Genomic DNA, 21,178 nt, shown 5'->3' with positions numbered 1-21,178 from the left:
AATTCTCGCTCTCATCCCACAGTTTAGGCGTGATTTCTTCCGTTTCCCAGCAGGAGGAAAGGCCGAGTCAATTCTCCCGGGCACACGGAGCCTAAGTGTAGCTGCTGAGCCTGTGGGGTTTTCATTAGATAGAACTGTTTTCTGATGACCGAGAATGCCACTCGAGCAGTTTTGGAGCTTTTTAAATGGGCTTTCGGTGGCAGAGAGCACGTTCACTTAGACCAGGTGTGACAATCGAGTGCCCAGCCTCGTTCTGTGCTGGCTGGGGTCGTGCTCCCTGTTGCATAGTTGCATACTTACGTTATGGACAGCACATTTCCTCAGGGTGTGTAAAGTGTGCATATGTACAAAGACTCCCCTGAAACTGCGAGAACATAGCCTCTACAAACCTCCAGATCTGGTCATGTCCTACAGACAAAACTAAAGTTTGAGCTGGATATTGTGATAACAATCTAATGGGACCATCAATGTGAAAATGCACAAAAATTGATAATTGAAAATAATGGTTTTCTTATTATTTTCTCATCTTTACTGCTTTAACTTGATGTTTGACTCCAATTCAAGTGTGTGTGTTGGGGGGCTCATATGTGTGTGTGTGTGTGTGTGTGTGTGTGTGTGTGTATGTGCTTGTGTTATGTATGTGCATGTATGTGGACACTGGAGGACAGCTTGGGTACTGTTCCTCAGGCATATCCCTATTTTCTTTTTTCTTTTTTTTCTTTTTTTTTGGCAGGGGAGCTCACTAGCCTGGAGCTTGCCAATTAGGTGAAGCTGGCTGGCTAGCTAGGACGCGCCAGGGATCTGTTAATCTCCAAGGCCTAGTTCTGGCATTACAGGTGCAAACGATTTTTAAAATGTGAGTTCTGGGGATCAGAGTAGCTGCTGGCACTGACTCCTTAACTATGATCTTGACTTATCTTCAGATATGTCTGTGTTTGGAGGAGCCCAAGAGCTCTGAGCGCTGCTGCGCAGAGGAGGAAAGAGTGTTTGAGAGGGAGCCTTGGCTTTGTCCCCTTCCAGCCCCGATGTTAAGACGGCACCACCTTGAGGCCATGTAGCTCTGTGCCTCACCAAAGGGTAGAACTGGATCCATATGTTGGCCAGCTCTGCAGTTTGAAACCACACAGTCTGTGGGGGCATAACGTGAGGTGGCAATCTATTCAGTACTAGTAACACTCAGAATTTCAGGTGACTTTGTCCAATCCCAGACTGAAATCCACCCCCCTCTTCTTCACCTCCCCAATTTTTCATTTTCTCACAGGAGCACTGTGTGTTGTTGTGTCTAAAAAAACAAACAAATCAAGCCTCATTATCATCATCATCAACAACAAAACCTGATAGGATCATATTGCTACTACTTCTCAATGGTTCAGGCTAAATCATCTGATCCTCCGTGCCTCCTAGCTGGCTTCCAATCTCCCAAGCCAGCTTCATCATGGCAGCCCTGGGGAACTGAGGAAAACATAAAACCAGTTCCTTCCTCAGAGTTCTTGATTCTCCTTGCTACCCTCCCAAGCCCTCTATTCCTTCCTTTGGAGCACTGCTCCCAGGTCTCTTGCATCCTTAGCTTCAAGTGTGTGAGCTTCATGAAGGCGGCGGTGGGGGGTGGGAGGCTGGGTCTGCTCTGCAGTGCTCCCTTAAGATCTGCTAGATCCCAAAGCAAGTGACCGAAGTGAAGTCAGCTCTCACATCAGTTATGAACCACGTCTCGAAGGTACGTGCAGGATGGTTGTACAGCCTCTGTCGTTGTATAGCCTCTGTTGGGTGCTTCAGGCTGGATCTGCCGTGCCTGCTGAGGACACCCGTGTCTGCAAAAGGAAGAATTATTGCGGGAGGTCCTTACGTCTTCAAAGAATGATCCATTACTTTCCTTTTAAACACTAGCCGGTAAGTGAGTTCACAATCCTCTTGAGTTTGAGGGGCAGCTGCCTTAGAGTGTGTGGCAGTGGTCTCGCCTGTGTTGGAGGAATGAAGGAGGTAAGAGCCCCTCAGCTGAGGAGTGCATGCTCTCTGTCCCTGCCCCCCTGTGAGGAGGCAGGAAAGAAAGGAGGAGGTGAATATGTACCATAGGGACCTCCTGGAAGGGCACTGGTGTCCTTTGGGGTACTTTAGTTGGAAAACTTCTACATTCTGCAGAAGTGATTTCTGGTTCTCTGGCCTTAGTTTTCATCCCATCCATATCAATTTTAGGTAACCTTGTGTACTTCTATTGTGGGGACAAAACAAGCCTGGAGATCAATCCTGTCCCCATGCCTTGCTTCTGACCTTGTTCCTAGATCTGAAGTTCAGAGCAGAGTGACTCGTGACCTGGCACAACTTCTCACGCAAGTGTAGATTATTTAACTCAGGTTATCAAAGGTAGTGGCGTAGAGTTCGACATCCAAATGCATCTGAAAAAGGAATCAGACAGTTGTATTGAGGCCATGCCCTCAGGGCTTTGCTCGTCTATTAAGTAGTAATCTAACCCTGTGATGATCCCAATTAATTGGATGTTTTTCCTAGCTCCCTTTAGATAATCTGAGCTCAGCACCACGAGCCCATGAGCAATTTTAAATCTAGCGCAGGAAAGAGCCTCTGTTCTTCCTCCTTTGAGTCTTGTAGTTCACAGCCAAGGCAGAAATCTATTCTTATAGTGGAGCAAGGCCTTGGACCCAAAGTGAGCTGGGGACAAGCTTGAACCAGCCACTCATTAGGTGGAACCTTGGACAGTTCGCTTGCTCTCGGAGCAACAATTCATCAGCAACTTGTTAAGCTGTTGGTGTGTGTGTGTGTATGTGTGTATGTATGTATGTATGTATATGTGTGTATGTATGTGTGTGCATGTGTGTGTGTGTGTGAGAGACAGAGAGAGAGACAGAGAGAGAGACAGAGAGAGAGACAGAGAGAGAGAGAGAGAATATTTTATGAAGTGAGTAAGTCATTAAAAGTGTTTGACAGAGACTAACAGAAAGGATGCCCATGTGATGTCTTTCCAAGCAATCTTTCCTATCAGGGAAAGGAGGCCAAGCCTGGTTTCTGAATCCCTGTGGGTGTTTCTGGAGACTTATTACCCTCTTGATTTAGAGGCAATTTTGTCAAGTCCTAATACTGTCTGCGCTTCCATGTCCCTGGTGGGAAGACAAGGGCCGGTTATGGAAGATGATTTGAGATAATGAGCTAGAGGAAGGCTCTAAACTGAAACCTTTTCTAATCTATTCCCAGTTCATCTTTACCAGCTTTGGGCAAAGAGGGTGAAGTGAACTTGAATAATTAGACTCTCCCAAGCATCCTACTTTCTCCAGCAGGTTTAATCAAGTTTTCTCCTGAGCCTTTTGACAACGAAGGAGAAAATAAAGAAAGCCTGGAGGGAGATAACCTTGTTTTTCCTGGGTTAAAGAAGTACAAAGAATTGTTTTCTTTCTCTTAATAATTTTCCAATTCTTCTTATAGACAGCTAATATTAATACATGCATCTGATACCTCTGGATCAAACCCATTCCCTCCAGTTCTTCACCTATCCTCCACTCCTTTTCCCTCCCAACTTTATGTACGTTCCTCCTCATTCACCCTCAATGCATGTGTTTTCTCTCTCTCCTTAGATACCCATGGGCTTCCCTTAGTACTGCCTGTGTGTGTGTGGATGTAGGACCACCTGCTGAAAGCACGGGTAGCCTCTCAGGATCTGTATCCTTGCAGAAAACGGACTTTTCCTTTCCCAGCAGCCATACATTGACAATAGCGCCTCAGATATGCATGGAACTTCATAACTCCTCCCCTGTCTCTGCTGGGATGGTATTTAGATTGATTTTCTGTTGATCTCATGCATGTAGTCTCAGTCACTGTGAGCGCATGTGTACAGTGCATTGTCATGTCTGGCAAGCACTACTTTGCAGCAGACGTCTACTCTGTCTGGCTCTTAAAATCTCTGACTCCTCTTCGATGATGATCCCTGAGCTATGCGTGTGTGTGTGTGTGTGTGTGTGTGTGTCTGTCTGTCTGTCTGTGAAATAGCTGTCCCATTTAGAGCCGGACACTCTACACAGTCTCTTATTCTGCATGTTGCCTTGTGTTAATTGCCATCTACTGTAAAAAGAATCTTTTCTGATGAGGGCTGAGAGATGAAATAATCTCCAGTACAATGATAAGCACTGCCTGATGGAGGAAGGTCATTGGTTAAAATAAAAGAAGCTGCTTGGCTCTCATTGGTTAGGAGATAGGTGGGAGGAGTAAACAGAACAGAACGCTGGGAGGAAGAGGAAGTGAGGTCAGACTCGACAGCTCTCCTCTCCAGAGCAGACACCTCAGAGAGAGACGCCATGCTACCTGCTCCAGGGAAGACGCACGCTATGAAGCTCTGACCCAGGATGGACTTAGGCTAGAATCTTCCCGGTAAGACCGGTGCTATACAGATGATAAGAAATGGGCTAGTCCAGGTGCGAGAGTTAGCCTAGAAGAGGCTAGATAGGAATGGGCCAAAGCAGTGTTTAAATGAATACAGTGTCCGTGTAATTATTTCGGAGCATAAGCTAGCCAGAGCAGGCGGCTGGGGTGTTGGGGACGCAGCCCTGCCGCCCCTATTACTACAACTGCCCAGGCCAGGTAGCATGCTATGGGACAATGTTTGTATCCTGTCAATTATATTTTAATAAAACACTGATTGGCCAGTAGCCAGGCAGGAAGTATAGGTGGGACAACCAGACAGGAAGTAGAGGTGGGTGAAAGAGAACAGGAGAATTCTGGGAAGAAGGAAGTCCTAGTCTATAGTCGTGACCCAGTCACAGAAGAAGCAAGATATGACTGCCTCGAATAAGGTACTGAGCCATGTGGCTAACATAGACAAGAATAATGGGCTAATATAAGTTATAAGAGTTAATAAGAAGTCTGAGCTACTAGGCCAATCAGTTTATAGTTAATGTAGACCTCTGTGTGATTTCTTTGGGACTTAAGGACTACAGGAACTGGGCAGGACAAAAAACCTCAGACAACAGTTGAACATACTTTTAATCCCAGCACACGTGAGACAGAAGCAAGTAGACCTTTGTGGTTTTAAGGCCAATTGGTCTACACGGTGAGTTCCAGGCTAGAGATACACATTGAGATCCTATCTCAAAACAAAACAAAACAAAACAAAAAAACTTAGGCGGCAGTTTATTTCTATATACATTTAGCAGAATAATAATACTAGTTTTTCTCTTAGGGCCTATCACTGCTATGGGACAATTTTCTTTTATCCTGTCACTCATATTATTTTTAATAAAACACCAATTGGCCAGTAGGTAGGCAGGAAGTATAGGCAGGGCGACCAGGCAGGAAGTAGAGATGAGGCAACAAGAACAAGAGAATTCTGGGAAGAGGATAGAGTCAGTCTGCAGTAGACATAGAGGGAGCCAGACACAGAGCAAACAAGATGTGACTGCCTCACTGAAAAAGGTATCAAGCCGTGTGGCTAACACAGACAAGTATTATGGGCTAATATAAGTTATAAGAGTTAATAAGAAGTCTGAGCTACTAGGCCAATCAGTTTATAATTAATGTAGACCTCTGTGTGATTCTTTGGGACTTAACAGCAGAGGACTGGGCGGGATAGAAACCCCTCTGTCAACGTATCACCTAGTCAGCAATAAAGTTTTGGCTCAGTTTATGGTAACAGGCCCAGGTTCCATCTCACAGAGCTGGCTTTAGGTGTAATCAGAAAGTGATTGGTTACCCCATAGCATTCATGACCCTATTGCCTGAATGAGCATATCTGGCCAGTGTGTCTTTACTGTGGTTTGTATCTGGGTGAGACTGCTGTCTTTCCCTCCTCTGGTAGTGCATTGTTGCCATTGTTATCAGTAGATAAAAGACCTCACAAACTTTATGAAGTAAGAAACCAGCAAATTAAGTCACATACTGCCTCTGAAGAGCAAGTGCTTTGACACAAAGAAGCTAAAGCAGGGTGTGGGCTTCTCAAGGTCCTTCCAGGGTTGAACATGCACAGTTGAAAGCAGGCAGTGAGATGTTTTTGTTGTAGAGCACATGACATACCTCATACAGCAGGCGCTTTGTGGGAAACAGCTAATGCATAGATGATGTATTGCCTTAGGATCTTACAATATTTTTATTTATTAATTTTTTTCTCAGTATAGAAAGGCTTAACTCTTTCTTTAGCTTAGATTCTTCCAGACTATGACACTATTTATTCAGTGTGTTAGGAACCAATAATTTATTGTGATTCTACTATGTATAGGTATTGCATATGCAGTAGTGACCAAGAGAGTCATAGCTTTGCCCTCAGGGATCTCACATTGTAGGAGGGGGGAAAAATAGGACCTGAAATGCATAAAAAAAGGAACATATGTGTGCGTTATGTGTACTAAGGAAGTAAATCCTGAGACAGTGAGAATTCTTAGATGTGATTTGAGAATTAATAGTAACTAGGCAGGCAGGGTGGAAATGGACATGGGAGATGGAAAATGGGTGTGTCCCATCAGGAAGAACAATACATAAAGACCCTAAAGAGGCAGAGAGCTTTGTGTAAATGGAAACTGGGCCTTTGTTTCCTGGCTGCCCAGACCCCAATAATCACACAGAAACTATAATCACAATATTGTTTGGCCAACAGCTTAGGTGCTTTCCTACCTAGCTCTTATATCTTAAATTAACCCATTTATATTGATCTGTCTATCACCACAAGGCTGTGGCTCACTGGTAAGGTTCTGGCGTCTTTTTTCTTTAGTTTTTACATGGTGTCTCCATGACTCTACCTTCTTTCCTCCTCTATCTCCGCTTGAATTTCCTACTTTGCTATATTCTGCCATGCCATATGCCAAAGCTGCTTCCTTATTAACCAATGGTAATAAAACATATTCACAGCATACAGAGGGACATCCCTCATCAGCTTGCCTTGCTGATGGTGGGAGAAAAACCTGGCCTGGTTACAACATAGCAAATGGAGTATGGGCAGTAAGGTGAAATTACACAGAAGGGAGAGGACAGGACCTGTGGAGACCTGGAGGCTGCGATCATGAGTTTGGGTTTATTCTGAGAACAGTTGGGAGGCATTGGAATGTTTTAAGAGGGAACAATGTACTTTTGTGTTTGGAGATATCTCTGGGTTTATTTAGAGAGTGGATTAGAAGGAGACACAAGAGATTAAAGGCTATTAAACTAGAACATCCCGAGGACAGCAAGGCTTGCCACCAGAATGACGAAAAGGGGACAAGAACCCAAAAGCACAGCACCCAGTGTGCATGAGGATGTGAGCTGGGGAGCTGCAACAGCTGTGAAGAGAGCAGAGAACTCTACAGTGTCTGCTGAAGATGGTGTGTACAGCATGTGAGTCTCTTCGCTCCTGAGAATATGTCGTGTGCCCCAATAGATGGACCAGAAACTGTGCATTGTGGTCCATTCGTAGTAGCTTTGCCTTAGTTGGTGTTTCCATTGCTGGGACAAACAGCACGACTAAAAGCAGCCTGGGGAGGAAAGGGTTTATTTATTTCAGCTGACCACTCTCAGGTCACACCAAGTCAGGGTAGGAACTCCAGCAGGGCAGAAAATGCAGAGGCCATAGAGGAAGAAATCCTGTTTATCAGTTTGCTCCTCACAGCTTACTCAGTTTGGTTTCTTACTTGCTATCTATCTATCTATTTATCATCTATCTATCTATCTATCTATCTATCTATCTATCTATCTATCTATCTATCTATCTATCTATCATCTATCTATCTACCTATTTATATGAAGGGTTTCTATGTATAGTTCTGGCTGTCCTGGAACTCGCTTTGTAGACCAGGCTGGCTTTGGCGTTGAACTTCCAGAGATCAGCCTGCCTTTGCCTCCTGAATCTTGGAATTAAAAGCATGTGCCATCACCACCCAGATTTCTCAGCTAGGTTTTTCACAGGACCCAGGGGTGCTCCTCCCACAATGAGCTGAGGCTCCCCACATTAATCACTAAATAGGAAAATTCCTTGCAGGTCTGCCTTCAACCTGGTCTTATGGATCCCTCTTCTCATTTGAGACTCCCTCTTCCTAAACTTGGGCCATTCTACCTTGTGTCAAGATGACAACAAACTAGCCAGCACAGGCTCAAACTGGAAACCTACATAGCCACAGTTGAGTGAAGAAAGAAATGGTGGTACAGGAGGGCAATCCTGGAGAGGAATGAACTGTTTCTAAAGCATGGATGTGTCTCACAAACATTATTCTGAGTGACAAAGGAAAGCACAACAGAGCCACATTGCGTGATTCCCACTTATGTCATTTCGAAACAGAAAATGAACACATGGCAGGAGAAACTCAGGCAGCGTTAACCTTGGGGTGATGGTGAGGGTCTGCGGCAGGGGTTCTGGGGATCCCCTGATCTAGGTGGTGGTTGGACTTGAGCTTTGTGTAGTTTGGGTTGTGAAAATTAACCAAGTTGGCACTTAGGATTTAGGGACTTTTACATTTATTTGTTATGCTTAAAAAAGAAGTTTCTTAGAAAAAGACAAGACAAAACAGAAAGCGAGAGACTGGCAGTAGTCTGTAGAGAAATAAATTTGTCTTGGGCAAAGACAATAGTAGTGGGAGCAGTGAGAACCTGTCTGCCCACCATTTCTGTGGGTTCTGTATGTAAAGACAGTCAACCACGCATGGCAAGTACCTTTCTAAAAAAAATTGAATTACTTAGTGTTGAATGTGTGCAGACTTTTTCTCATCATCATTCTCTAAATTATATAATGTTATTTGCATGCCATTTACAGTACTTTAGTTATCTTTCAAGCACCTGAGATTTAACTCAGAGCTTCATACACATCAGGAAAGCTCCTCCACTGAGCCACATCCCTGCCTTTCACTCACTGTGTAACCAGGCAGATCTTAATTTGTGATCCTCCTGTCTCAGTCTCCCCAGGAGCTGGGATAGCAGACCTGTGTCACCAGGTATTAGAAGCAATCTAGAGTTGATTTAAAGCAACAGGAGGACATCTCTAGACTATGTGCAAACACCTATATGGCATTTTATTCAAGGGACTTGAATACTTGGATATCTATGGGTCTTGTCTTGTCTTGCCTTGCCTTGCCTTGCCTTGCCTTGCCTTTCCTTTCCTTTTCTTTTGGTTTTTCGAGACAGAGTTTCTCTGTGTAATATCCCTGGCTGTCCTGGAACACCTTCTGTAGACCAGGTTGGCCTCAAACTCCATCTCAGCTTTTCTGGTAACTTTCAAAATGATCAGTTCTCAACCAAGCAGCCGGCTAAGTCATGCTTTCTCTTTTGGGTTCCAAACCCTCAGGGTGTCCCCGTTTCATCCAGGGTGAAGGCAAGATTTGCATAACTGTGTATTCTGTTTCCTCCTGGGTTACTTCCCGCATTTCACCCAGGGTGAAGACAAGACTTGCATAGATGCACATTCTGTCCCCTGGGTTACCTCCTTGCTAGTGGATCTGTGTTGTCAACTTGGATTGAGTTCACCCAGAAAACCAGTGATCATACATTGGGGTGTTTCTGGAGATAACTGGCGTGAGTGAAAAATGGGGAAGACCAGCCTTGAACGTGGGCAGCCCAAATGCAACAAAAAGCAGACGGAGAGCTTGCTCAGCTCCTCTTGCACGACTCTGGTATTATTTTCTTCTATATGCTCTCACCATGGCCGGTGGACATCAGACTCCAGATTCTTCAGCTTTTGAATGTGGACTCGCACAGCCAACCTTCCAGAGGGCTTCTAGGCCACCAGCTATAAACTAGAGATGGACCACTTGTTCTTATTCTGAAGCATCCAGCTTCCTGCACTGAACTGTCACTCACCTCTCTGATTTTCCAGTTCCATTGTGGACTGTTGGCCTCTAATAGTACACATAGAGCTATTCTGTTGGTTCTATTTGCCTGGAGAACCAAAATATGACCTCTTTGACCTTGAGTCAAAACCAGTGTGTTAAACAGTGGGAGGCAGCTCAGTGGCTACCTCTACAGGTGTTTACTGAGGCCTATGACACGTGGCCTTCTATGTGTTTGGAGTACATTAACGCGATAAATCAGACAAAAGTGCCTGCCTAACGTAAGAAAACAAATAAGCAGACTATGTTGTTTGTTAGAGGGCAATAAGTGTGGCAGGTGCTGGGGAGGGGCATTTGTGGTTTTCCCCAGGGCAGACTTGTTTGGAAGGTGATGCTTGGGTGAAGGCTTGGAGGCGAGGGGGTAGGAACTGCAGAAAGGGGTGGAGATGGGCTCTGCAGGCACAGGGCATGCTGGGAGTTGAGCGACAGCAGTGCTATGCAGGTGACACAGGCTGAAGCTGGCAAGGAGATGGTGTCCCCCCACCCAGTCAGTGGTGGCAGTGTGGCCTCAGTAAGCGAAAGAACAATCAAAGCAACAGACTCTGGGTAGAGCTGGGTTTCTCGGTTTTTGGTTTGGTTTTTTTTGTTTGTTTTTTTGTTTTTCTGCCCCCCTCCTCCAGCCCTCAAATAAGGTTTCTCTGTGTAACAGCTTTGGCTGTCCTGGAACTTTTTCAGTAGACCAGGCTGATCTAGAACTCAGAGATCCACCTGCCTCTATGTGTATACCACCACAAGCTAGCTCTTCCCTTGCTCTTTTTTGTTTGTTTGTTTTTTGTTTTGTGGGACAAGGTTTCTCTGTAGCTTTCGAGCCTGTCCTGGAACTAGCTCTTGTAGACCAGGCTGGCCTCGAACTCACAGAGATCCACCTGCCTCCCAAGTGTTGGGATTAAAGGCTAAAGGCATGCCCCACCATCGCTCAGCCCCTTGTTCTTAACAAGAAGGCTCCGTGGTTGTTTGAACTTAGTTAGGGAGTGTTCTCTGCCCTAGAGCTTCCCAGAAAACTCCTGCGTCTCCACGCTCTGCAGAGTGCCATGGTGAGGACAGAGCTTAGTTGTTTAGCTCAACATTTATTAAGTCGACTGAGTTGTGGAATGTGTTGTTTGTTTTCAGTAGAATGTCTAGTCAAATTCCCCAAAGCCACAAACTTAGAAACGCTTGTGCAGACAGTCTGGAACCAACCAATCTGGGAAGAATGAACTTGGTTCACACTGGAAACGAAGTGCTTTGGGGAACTGGAAAACTTGGTAGAGGAAGAAGAGTCAGGATTCTGGATACTCTCAGAGGGATCCAGGGTCAAGTCAGTGTTAATAAGACATTTATTCTGTGTTCCAAGTGTGTGTCAGGTTATGCAGCAAGCTTTTTCCGTGAGGAAGCAGCCCCCGGCTGTGCAGGCCCTCTGATCTAGTGAGAGCCACTTGTGATCTAGGCTAATCAATGGGCGGGGCTGTGCTTCAGGCCAGCTTTATGGACACAGAAAATGGAATTCATTGTAATTTACAAAGTATCACTTGTTTTCCAATTTATTTTCTGACCATTTAGAAACAGAGAAAGCATCCTTAGCTTTCCTGCTGTATATGAGCAGGTGGCAGTCATGAGCTAAGGACTACCTTGTGCTCAGCTGCCAATGGCGCTCAGAGTCTGCGTAGGGATAGGTGGCTGGATAGTGGCAGTATGTCCTACCAGAGCTCACCATGGGTGCTTTGCCAGCCTCGGGATGTTGTGCTGGGACAAGGATTTGGGAGCGCTATGGAGAAATGGCATAAGGGCTCCGTGAACTTTCTGCTTTGTCTTCAGGTATTGTATCTCCTGATCCGGCCTCTTTCTGATATCCAGTGTTTACCTCAGTCTCTTGTAGAGTTCTTCTGTCTCCTTATTTGGTTCTGTGGTTTTTGTTTGTTTGCTTTGTTTTTAATCATCGTCGCCCTGTGTTTGCTTTGGGGCATTCTCTTTGATGTGCTTGCCTTGTTACTGCAGCTTTTTGGAAACAGAGCATATGGTTCTACTGTCCTGAGTGCCCCAAGTCTCTCTCTCCTCAGGTGGGTGGTGGTGGGGTGTTTTCTGCTACCTAGCTCTTGGCTCCCTCAAATTCTGACATTTCCTACGAGTGCTTCATGAAGTTGTGTTTTGGAACCAGCTCAAACCAGCTCATAGGGCTGGGATAGATATATCTCCATCCAGATCTGAGGCCAGTGATGGCTTGGATGGTAGCTTGAATCTCTCTGCTCAAGGACATTCTCTTTAGAATTCCTTTCTTACCTCTTCAGTGTCCATACCTCCAGCGGTCTTGGTGAGGAGCAAGAATGTGTGCTAGACCTGTTGAAGGCCATGTTCAACCCTGTGACATCGGATACAATTGTTACCAGACGGTGTTTATTACCAGGGGACCATGAAAAGTTTGTCAAAGCCGGGCGATGGTGGCGCATGCCTTTAATCCCAGCACTCGGGAGGCAGAGGTAGGCGGATCTCTGTGAGTTCGAGACCAGCCTGGTCTACAGAGCTAGTTCCAGGACAGGCTCCAAAGCCACAGAAAAACCCTGTCTCGAAAAACCAAAAAAAAAAAAAAAAAAAAAGAAAAGTTTGTCAATGAAGACCAGGTTGTTCTTATTTTCTTTTAACTTTTTTTGTCCTGGATTACTAGCTTGCCAGCATTTTCTGCAAGGCAAGGCCCAGGTAGAGCTATTATTAAGGTTATGATACAGCCTCACCGTTGGTTTATAGAGCGGCAGAGATGGGAGTCGAACAAATTTACTTGTAGTACCAGTTTACTAGGCAGATGCTCTACCATTGACCTGCACCTCTAGCTGTCTGTTTGCCAAACTGACAGTTTGGGAATTTCTTCCTAACTCCGTATTTTCCTGATAAATTCTTTTTAATCCCTCATAGCCTTTGCCGGTCTTCTTTCCTCAGCCCCCAAACAGAATTGAGTGCCTTCTTATGTCTTCTGATTAACTTTATTTTAATCAGCGGCTAGCAATTTGAATGTGAGCCAGGAGAACACACAGAGATTAATTTCCAGGGCTCTGGAGCTAAGCTATCAGGATTCAAGCTGTTTGTCTATTATTGTCTTGACATCTTGATAGCCTTGAGAAAGTACGTAGGTGTGTTGGCTAGATTTTTTTTTAAATATTTATTTATTTATTATGTATACAATATTCTGTCTGTGTGTATATCTGCAGGCCAGAAGAGGGCACCAGACCTCATTACAGATGGTTGTGAGCCACCATGTGGTTGCTGGGAATTGAACTCAGGACCTTTGGAAGAGCAGGCAATGCTCTTAACCACTGAGCCATCTCTCCAGCCCCCTTGGCTAGATTTTTTTTTAAATTAATTTGATATAAGCAGAGTGGTCCGGGAAGAGGAAAGGTTAGTTGAGGAATTGCTTCCATCAGATTGGCTAGTACGCATGTCCGCGGGGTATTTTTTTCACTAATGATGATTGTGGGCAGGACCACTGGGGGCGGTGACACCCTGGACAGGTGGTCCTGGATGAGAAAGCCAACTGAGCGAGCCCTGGGCAGCACACCAGTGAGCAGCATTCCTCTATGGCCTCTGCACTAGTTCCTGCCTTGAGTTCCTGCCCTGACTTCCCTCAGTGGTGGAGTGTGGCTGGAGAGCTGGAAACTCAAACACTTTCCTCCTCAAGGTGCTTTGATCACGGTGCTCCCTGCAGTAGAAAGCAGACTAAGACAGCAGACAATTCAGTTTATCCCTTCTGAGGAATGAGGCTAATAGTAAGACATTCCTCAATAGAAAGTAAGGGTGAAGGAGGTTAACACACACAAAAGCCCCCGCCTTGGATGTGCATACAGTGAATTCAGTCATCACCACCACCACTCCTGGCTTCCTTTCCTTCATTTTGTCAGGTGCATGCCATTCAATCCACACCTAATACATTTAATACACACAGAAAGTCCGATTGTGGGTGAAAGCTTGGAGGTAGAGCAGGGAGCAGGCCGTGTGGGCTGCAGAGAGGGTATTTTAACAACCGAGGGGCTCTTAAGTGGGACTTGTAGAGTTGGCAGCTTATGGATAGATGGGCAGATACTTCAACAAGCATTCATAGAAAGAACTTTGTTCTCTGGAAGTTAGACCGTTTGCTAAATATAGAAGCTCAATGTTAAAAGTAATTAGCATTAAGTTGATTCCCTCTCAAGTTAGTAGAAGGTTTTCTATCAAAATTCCATTTCTCTCCTTCCTCGCACCTTCTGAAGTGTTACTAAGTGTTTTGCTTTAGGACTTTAATAGGTTTTAATTATTGAAAGATGCACTTGAAGAGAAAGCAGTAAGAAGTAAAAATGTTCTGTAACTCTTGGCCATCTATTCTCTGCTTCCTGGAGAAGCTGACACTACCTGACAACATTCCAACAGTAATGGGGGAGGGTTTACTGATTGCGACCCCTTGGTCCCAGTCCCGTCCCATCCCCTCCTGCCCCCCCCCCCCCGCCCCATCCCGTCCCATCCCCCCTCCCCCCCATCCCCATCCAGCCTCACCCAGTGTCACCTTCCCCTTGAGAGGCATTCTTCCTTTGGGAATGCACCTGCATTCTCTTTCGGCAAATCAAAGGGAACCCTGCATGACTTTGACCTGTTTTTTTTTTTTTTTAAAGTATGGGTATTAGTTTTATTCATTTATTTTTAAAAGTAAGAATCTGGATAGTGATTAGAATTGGCATAATTCTTCTGTCACTGATTAATCGTTCATTGGCTGACAGGACCTGGGGTTTCCTGGAGAAGAGGAATCAGAATTGAACCGTGAGACTGACCCTTAGTTTTCTCTTCACTCTGAACCAGGAAACAGGTTTCCTGTGGCAAGGCAAATCTGGCTTGAATTAGCACTGCCCCGTTGTAGTGCCTGGCCGAGGCGTGTGGCACACCCTTGGTTTTAACTCTCACTTTCATGGGCTATAAGCAGCCATTGTGATGCTGAATTCACCTGCAGTGATGCACCCACGGGGAGAGCCCACTAAGCATAGAATGCGCTCTGAAAAGCCTTCTCTGCCCTGGATATTCAAAGTTGCTCGCCTGAGATGCTCAGGGTGTTACAGGAAGAGTGAGATGTTCCTTAAACTTATTTAAATTGAGATGGAGGTGTGAAAGTTAGAGCACAGCCAAGACATTTTTATGCATGTGTCCAAGATTGAGACTGTGTTTGTTATGGGGACGGTTGTACAAGTCAAGTATATATATATACAAATTAAACAAGAAAATTTTCTTTTTATAAAACCTCTTATATTTGTTAGAGACATGATATTTGAAATTCAAAATATATATGCAATTTAAGCACACTGAAAATATAGATTGCTTGGCTGCTATGAGACACAAACTTTTGCAAATGTTACAGAATGTTGCTACAGCAGGAATGTAGCAAGCCAAAAAGTCTGTCAGCTGGTAGACTGGTGAACTGCTGTTTAGTCAATTCATGTTCATCCAATTGGCCTAGGATCAACTCTCCTGGTCCCTTTCTATTCTGGCCTGGTGATGGGCAGGGAATTTGTTGTACTCCAGAGCCATGGCATGCTGGGGAGACCTTATGCATCCCATTTATTTTTTGGACTTTGGGGTTATAGTTTGCAAGATTGAGTTCCCCTTATCCATGTTTAGGGTGACATAAAATCTACAAAATGATGAGAAAACACTTTTGTCTTATTTACTTTTCTAGTGTTTTAAAGGGATAGCATGATCAATGATACTTATTGAAAAAAAGTCATTTAGCTGGGGACTTGCTTACTGTTTCAGAGAATGAATCCATAGTGGGGGGGAACATGGCAGCAGGCAGACAGGCAAGGCGTGGGAGCAGTAGCTAAAAGCTAACATCTGATCCACAATCAGCAAGCAGAGAGGGAGGAAAGGATGGGTGGGGGGGAAGAGACAGGGTTGGGTATGGTCTTTTGAAGCCTCAAATTCCCCCCTCCCCCTCTTCCAACAAGGTCACACCTCACAGATCTTTCCTCAACAGTCCTCTTTGGGGTCTGGTCTCATTCAAGCCACCACACGTTTTAACTTAGGTAAAACTGGTGTATCCCATGCTGACTCCAGAAACATGTCTGTGGGAACTCCTTCCTTCACTTCTGACTGGACACCCAGAGAGGTCATCGTGGTGGGGGGGCGAAGTCCATCTACTAGGCTTGCTGAAGGCAGTGTTCAGTTCCTGCTGCTCGTGATCTCATGGCCTTGGAAGCTTGATTATATTACTTTTCCTCTTTAGAATGGTTTATCCACTTGAAAAATGGGAGTCCTTATGTCTACTCACCAAGTCATGGCAAAGGAGGATTTTCCCCCCCCTACATTTCTACTCTTCTCTAGACCGGTGTCCCCGGGATGTGGGATTCTGTCTCATGGGACCATTGCAGAACTCTGGAGGGGGCTCGTTTGACTTTCCTAGCCTCCTCCCTTTTCAGGGCTGGCTTGCTTACTTGCCCAGTTGGCAACAGTTCTCTTACATGTTATACAGGCAGACAAGGGTCTGTGGCACCAAAGGGACAGATGCCACTGCTTTGGGAACACTGATTAGGAGGGCAAAGGGGGTGTAGAAGGCCAGCTATGAGGGACCAAGGAAATCCGGGAAGGTGAGAGTTTGTCAGAGAGACTAGTCAGCTATACTGGACACTGAAGAAAGACTGCTCTGAGGGGATCACACATGCCCACAGATCCTGTTTCTATTCTTTGTCATAGAGACTGGCTCTGGGAAGGCAGAGGAGTGGAATACCCAACTAGAAACCACAGAGAGCCAGGCAGGAGAACAAGGTAAGTAAACCATGTTTCCAAATTCCCTAGGTGTTCTTCCTAACTCTGAACTTGAAGCAGCCTAATGGGGTGATGAAAAACAGAGACCAAGTGTTCTGGCACCAACTGCAGGCACTGTAAAGTAAGAAGGACCAGAGTCCTATTTCTGAGGCTTGGTGACTGGTCCTTGGTGCTGGTCAAGCAGGGTCCTAAGGAGGTTTCCTATCATTCAGGGGCTCTCAAGCTCCTGGAATTGAGCAGAGTTGCTTTTCCTGCAGGATATCTGGCAACGCAGGCACCTGACCGAGGAGTTCCTTGAGGTCTCTTTTTGTGGAACCATATTTATACATGGCGGGACATCTCAATGCCCTCATGGTCAGTTGCATCCTGGTTTTCTGGCTGCATTCACGCTCACACCTCCTTTATCTTCTGCCAGATAGTTGAGAGCTGCTTCTCTTTCCATGAGCAGCAAAGATGGGGCCTCCAGCTTGAGCAAATTGTCCGAGGCATAACAGCTCCCACTTGCTTGCTGTCCCTGACATAGCACTCTGTGTTCTGCTGCCTTTCTGGAAAGTCCTTGCCGTGAGTTGTGTACTGTGGGGTCCTGCTCACCCCCCATCTCAGTGGCACTACTGTGAGCTCAGGTGTATGTGTTCTGATGAGTAGGAGATGAGAGGGAAGAGCCTGCGCTTTCCAGAACGAGGTTCTTGATGCTGTAGGCAGAGTTGGCTCAGGGGATGTTTGTAGGGAGAACCCGCTGACTCCGTTTGGTTCCCTGATAAATGCACCATGTACAAATTAGTACTAGCTATGATGCCTGGGCTCTGTCGAATGTTGATGCAGACTGCTCTATCTAGGTGTAATCATTAGGGTTACCTATTTCTCCTTCTGACGCCATTTTTTTTGTTTTTTACTGTAAAACTTTCCACTCTTACAGGCTACTCTGTCAAATGCGTCGCATGAAAGTTGCCTGCAATGAGGATTGTGTGAAAAGAGCGTAGCCGTGTCTGGCATAGTTGTGACTGATTTTTACTGAGTAGTTATGTGCCAGACACTGTCCTAAATACCATTCACCCTGAGTTCAATTAGTGCTCACAACAACCACATGAAGGGCTGCTGGTTCCCATGAGGAGACAGGCAGAGTCCAATGTCAAGGAATTAGCAGGATGCTTGAAGAGTATTTGTGATCTTTGATAGCATATATGAATGAGATGAAAATGACTTGGGCCTGGCTGAGATAGAAGTGGCATTAATTGAACTGAAGAGGAAAAACAAAACAAAGAAAAACCCAACAGAAAAAAAAAAGCCATGGCTGTCTCCTGCCTCTTACCACTCTTAACTGCAAAGTAGAGAAATGTAAATGTTATCTTTGTGTCAGGAAGTGGCCCTGACTGGACCAGCAACCCCCCGGACCTGGCTCCAGCCACATCCTGAGCTCTCCTCTGTTCTCAGAATTCTGTTTGCATGTGGGCTGGCCCATCAGAATTATGAGCTACCCAAAGCAGGGAAGAAAGAGTCCCCTTTGATTCTGCCCCTGCAGATTGACTTGTAGGGGTCAGTTGGTCACTCTGCGTCTGGGGTACCCTTGGTCATCTCTCCTTTTTTTCCCTCTCAGTTCTTCTAGACAGCTGTATCTTTATTCCATGTCCTTAGAAGAAGCCCTTTCCAGAGCTCTGGGAGCTTCACATGGCTCCCAGGGAAGGTCTCCTGCTGGCTTCTGCGGAAGCTATCTCCGAAGGCTTTAGGTTTCCTCATTCTCCATTTGTGTAGCCGGGCTGACAGTGGCCATTGCCAGGGTTCTGTGTCATGCTGGAGATGTGACCAAGCCCACCTGTTGTGCTTGGGAAGGTGAGTAGCAGTGAAGCTGGGGAGGGGAGGCACCTTGGGCCTCCTTCCTTCAGAGACAGAAAGGCAGCCAAGTTCAGGCATGCAGTTCTGTCTTCTAGGTAGGAGTGGGTGGGGAAGGAACGGGGGCTAGTTTCTCTGGTCTTTCACTAGGACTTATTTCTTCACTGCTTATTACTCTCTTGGCTTTGTTTTAGAAGAAGAGAGTTGACAAAATTAAGAGCGCGTGGAAGGTCTGTCTTGCTGAGGGTGTTTGAAGCCTCACACCATCTCGGAAGACAAGAGGAGGAGTGTAAAGTGATGGAGCCAGGGAGGGCGCAGACCTGGCTGTGTGCAGAACTTGTTTCCACCGTAGGGAAGTTGGCCCGGGGTTCCTTATGTGTGGTATGGGCATGTCGTGGGGACTAAATGACCTAATGGTCAACCAAGAGGGTTCAGACTTTAGTCCTCTGGAATAGAGTGCCAGCAGACAGGTCAACAGGGAAAACCACGTAATGAGCATGGTTTACATAGCACAAGAAGCTTTGACTCAAAGATCCAGAGACACAGGGTCAGTCATGCATTTTTTTATGCACAGGTTGGATGAAGCATAGGGAATCACGTAGAAACATGGCTGGACCTATAATCCAACGCTAGACTCTGCTCGGACTATTCATTTAGATCAGTGTTTCTCAACCTGTTTGTTGTGACCCCTTTAGTGGGGTCAAATGACTCTCTTACAGGGATCACATATACTACATACCAAGTGTTTACATTATGATCATAACAGCAGCAAAATCACAGTTATGAAGTAGCAACAAAAATCATTTTATTGTTGGGGGTCACCATAATATGAGGAACTGTATTAAAGGGTCGCAGCATTAGGAAGGTGAGGCCTTTCTGTGCTGTCTTCCTTCCTTCTTTCCTTTCTTCCTTCCTTCCTCCCTCTCTCCTTCCCTCCTTCCGTCCCTTCTTTCCTGGTGTAGGCAGGATTCTTCAGTAATCAGAGTCACATGACACCATCATACAAGGAAATCAGAATTTTTGATCAACCCCCTCAAGAAAATCCAGGCAAAGTTCAAGTGCTGATTCTTAGGTTGTAATAGCAACCGTGGGGAAAAGGACTCCCGGTTTCTACGATCAATTCTGAGGAAGGGGAATCCTAGTAAAAAAAAAAAAAAAAAGGAATGTGTGGTGAGAGGCTGGAGATCTGGAGGCAGAGAACCGCTTCCAGTACCTGTACTCAAGGAGAAACCGTGACGAGGGACGGACCAGAGGAAGACAGAATCTGCCTCAGTCAATGGCGTCAATTTCTGAGCCTCATATGGAATCGCAGTACAGACCTTAACAGGAAGCAATTGACACAGAGGTAAAATCTCAGAAAGGACCACTGATTTGTCTTCCTTTAATGCCTGCATTGAATTAGTACTCCTTTATCCTTTTCTGTTTGGTATTCTTTCCAAAACGTGCCTTACATATCCATCTACAGCACACCTCTACTTCCTGGTGGTTTGCTTGAGTTGCTGAGTCCTTGAATCAATTCCACACGCCAATTGTCGTGTGTGTTTGCGTCAGTTCTATAAGTGTGTGCCGAGTGCTGGCTGCATGGAAACCCTATTGCTTTGAAGGATGGCCCTGGAATCACAAGGAAGACAAAAGGAACCAAGTTACCTTCCACTTTCGCAAATGGTTTCTGTTGGCTTGAGAGGCCTTGTGAAAGAAAGTTGGTCCCCAAATGTACGTGCAAGCACTTATTGCAGTGGGGAAAGTACATTCTGGTTAACTTAACTACCTGACAGATGCCTCTCAGCGCTAAACCACTGAGACTCCCACCTGCTGCCAACTATAACTACGCTCTTTTATCATGATAATATATTCTCTGATTCTCTGACAAAGTTTTTTTTTTTTTGGCAGAAGTGTAATCAACATCTGGAAAAATTTGCTTGTGATTCTGAGATTTCAGTCATCTTGTCAGTGTAGAGACTGAGATTTCCCCACACAGTAAGCATGTGTAATTCCTGATCAGAATTTAGAACTTCAGTCACACAAGCCTGTACGTCGCACAAGTCTTTCAGTAGCAGCTTACCTTGTATGGGGAGCACGCACACTTAATATTGGTGTTAGCTGCTGACACAAGGTCTCAGGTGGTGTTGATGTGGCAGGAGAACATCTCCATCAGTGATGTAATGCGGAAGGATGGAGTCGCCCCTGGAAACAAGAGCCTACAGCATCTAGATGACAAATGCCATAATCATGGACAGTCTTACCTGAGGCATGGAGGATGGTTAGAGTAGATCAGATGACATGGGACGCTGACATACTAGTTTCTGTATGTCTTCCTTGTTTTCTTTTTCACAACACTGGGGATCAAACCTGGGGTCTTCTAAAACGCTAGGCCAGCATTTCACCACTGAGTTACATTGTTAGCCCTCCAATGTCTCTCTAAAGCCAAGGCCAGAGACAGAAAAGTCATGTATTCATTCATTCAGCAAGTATTTACTTACCATCTACAATGGACTATTGCTCTTTCTACATATCTGAAATACATCAGTGGACAAAAGAATTATAAGCTCTAAGAAACTTCCATATTTAGTGAGAGTATACATTGATCTGGCTTAGGATAAGATAGTTCAATATTTAGCTCACATTATAAAATGTTTAAAAACAAAAGCTGAATCTCATATGGAATGAGAGTCGATGTGGAAATACTTGGATGGTAAGCTTTAAATGAAGAAGGGGGGGTGGGAAGATAAAAGAGAGGAGGAGGAGGTCTGGGGTGGGGAACCAAAACTAAGGATAAAGAAAGAAAACATATACTACTACAATATGAGATAATTAAAAATAATATTTAAGGTCCA

The 21,178-nt window shown here is 45.3% G+C and overlaps 1 protein-coding gene across 1 annotated transcript in view; it reads left to right on the top strand.

The window, feature by feature from the left end:
- The window catches only part of Pde1c (phosphodiesterase 1C), a 514,105-nt gene that overhangs the window by 41,807 nt on the left and 451,120 nt on the right, over window positions 1-21,178 (top strand). The window contains exon 3 of the mRNA XM_075955073.1: window positions 16,446-16,517. Within this exon, the coding sequence (XP_075811188.1) occupies window positions 16,446-16,517 (72 nt within the window). The remainder of the gene's footprint in view (window positions 1-16,445; window positions 16,518-21,178) is intronic.

The sequence above is a fragment of the Microtus pennsylvanicus genome, chromosome 21 (genome assembly GCF_037038515.1).
Source record: "Microtus pennsylvanicus isolate mMicPen1 chromosome 21, mMicPen1.hap1, whole genome shotgun sequence".
Taxonomy (NCBI): Eukaryota; Metazoa; Chordata; class Mammalia; order Rodentia; family Cricetidae; genus Microtus; species Microtus pennsylvanicus.
Note: the sequence above shows the minus strand (reverse complement) of the source record. Positions and strands in the feature narration are given on the sequence as shown.